Genomic DNA, 2,479 nt, shown 5'->3' on the forward strand with positions numbered 1-2,479 from the left:
CACACACACACACACATATATATATATATATGTGTGTGTGTGTGTGTGTGTGTGTGTGTGTGTGTGTGCATGAATCTATGTTTCACTTGCGAATGTATGCTTGTATGGAGTCTACGCGTGTAATACTTAAAACATTTTAAAAACTTTGTACGTAATACCTTCAAAGTTCCATTATTGGCTTGTAATTGCAAATTCTTAATTAGCTGCTCTCACATATAGATATATATGTGTGTGTGTGTGTGTGTGTGTTTAAATATTAATTAGGAGCAACGCAAGTGTTGTAACATTATCGAACACATACACATGCGCTTTGCTTGTTCACTGGTCGGCTGAGATTTGACCGGGGAGATTCATATATATATATGGGGGGGATTCAGAAGTCGCCATACAGAAGAATTTTTTTTTTTGATAAGAAACAGTTTTTTTTTTATATTTAACTTTCTTATTAAAAAAATGTTCTATGTATGGTGACTTTTGAATCACCTTGTATGTATGTATGTATATATATATATATATATATATACATACGTTGTTTACAAATCCAACAATATTGCGATATTACGTAGGATGGGGGTGTGTTGTTGTTATGTAGTTTGGCGGGGAGTAGCAACCTTAAACAATGATAGCAAGACTGAGTGCGGTGTGAGACAACTCCCACCTATACTCCCATTAAACTAATTCCATCTAATATAAAGAATGAGCCCCTATCACAACTGATATTACCAAAGAATCAGCTTGAACTCTTTGATACAACTATATATTTCTTACCTATTTCCACCTTAATGGTATCTTCTATGTCTTTACTCCAATTACTCTGGATTCTTTTGGGTGTTTTATTACTGCTATTATCATTGTCGTTATTATTATCATTATTGTTCATTATTATTGACACTTTCCTTCTTACATTTTCTTTCAACTCCCTACGTTTTTCTAATATATATATATATATATATATATATATATATATATATATATATATATATATATATATATAATGTCCTTATCAGCCACAATCTCTCTATCGTCACCTCTGTATCTCAGATACTTTCTATCTTTCTTTCACTGTCTCTCAAGAATTCTATCTTCATTTCCGACACTTTCTTTAACTCTACATGACTCTTTCTATATCTCTTAACTTTCTTTTCTTCCATTTTCTTTTTCTTTGTATGCCAATCCTTCATTCAACACGCCCTGCTCTGATCCATTCTTCAACACTTGATCAGATACATTCGAAATACAGGAGGGGATAAAGCAAAGGGTGGATACAAAGGTACAATATCTGTGTGTGTATGTGTGGGAGAGTGAGAGAAAGGTAGAGAAAATGAGAGAGAGGAAAGAAAAAGAGGAGAAAAGAGATTGAGTAAGATAGACAGATAGGGAGAGCACTACAAATGAATGGTAAGGACACAGCGTCAACTGTATAGTAACAAAAAAGGCGTGGTGGTGAGGAGGGGAAGCATGTCACATGTTATGTTTACGATCATATATATGATATACTACGAACAAAATGAACATATGCAAGGTTCTATATTACGGTCTATGGAATGGTACACGGAATGATACACGGAGTGCTCTACGGAGTGCTCCACGGAGTCATCCATGGAATACTGGTCAATGGAATGGCTTAAATTTTGTTTTTGTTGGATGGTTAATTTTCTTTTTGTTATTGTCTTTCATGTTTTTCTGCTTTTCTTGTCTTCTGTATTTGTGTTGTTTGGTTTGGTATGTTTTTTGTTTATTTTTTAATTTTTTTTTTTTTAGCTATCATTTTCTTTTCTTCATCTTAGTTGTTCTTCACGATGCTTGTTCTTCAAGTTTGATTCTTCTTTTCACGAATTCCTGTGCCTCTTTGTCCCAAGTTCGACCCCGTAACACATTAAATGTTCCTTTTTCTGAAAAAAGAAAAAAAAAACAAAAACAAATATATATTATAGAGCAAAAACATACATATATAATGGAAACAAATACAGAAAACAAATATATATTATAGAAAATACAATGTATGTATGTATTCAAATATGAATTAGAAGCAACACAAGTGTTGTAAACATTATCGAACACATATACTCTATGTATGTGCTTTATTTGTTCACCGGAGGATATATGATATGGTTGGCACTCCGTCGGTTACGACGACGAGGGTTCCAGTTGATCCGATCAACGGAACGGTCTGCTCGTGAAATTAACGTGCATGTGGCTGAGCACTCCATAGACAGGTAGTTCTCGGGGAGATTCAGCGTGACACAGTGTAACAAGGCTGGCCCTTTGAAATACAGGTTTCAACAGAAACAAGAAGAAAGAGTGAGAGAAAGTTATGGTGAAAGAGTACAGCAGGGTTTGCCACCATCCCCTACCGGAGCCTGGTGGAACTTTAGGTGTTTTCGCTCAATAAACACGCACAACACTCGGTCTTGGAATCGAAACCGCGATCCTACGACTGCGAGTCCGCTGCCATAACCACTGGGCCATTGCGCCTCCA

General features: G+C 35.5%; 1 protein-coding gene across 2 annotated transcripts in view; it reads right to left on the reverse strand.

Annotated features, from left to right (window-relative positions):
- Positions 1–42: 42 nt before the first annotated feature.
- Positions 43–2,479, reverse strand: part of LOC106870527 (BAI1-associated protein 3) — a 1,007,871-nt gene continuing 1,005,434 nt past the window's right edge. For both annotated transcript variants that reach the window (XM_052968680.1, XM_052968681.1), the window contains exon 36: positions 43–1,892. In XM_052968680.1, coding sequence (XP_052824640.1) covers positions 1,795–1,892 — 98 coding nt within the window. In that variant the 3' untranslated portion in view covers positions 43–1,794. The remainder of the gene's footprint in view (positions 1,893–2,479) is intronic.

This window comes from Octopus bimaculoides, chromosome 6 (genome assembly GCF_001194135.2).
Source record: "Octopus bimaculoides isolate UCB-OBI-ISO-001 chromosome 6, ASM119413v2, whole genome shotgun sequence".
Classification (NCBI taxonomy): Eukaryota; Metazoa; Mollusca; class Cephalopoda; order Octopoda; family Octopodidae; genus Octopus; species Octopus bimaculoides.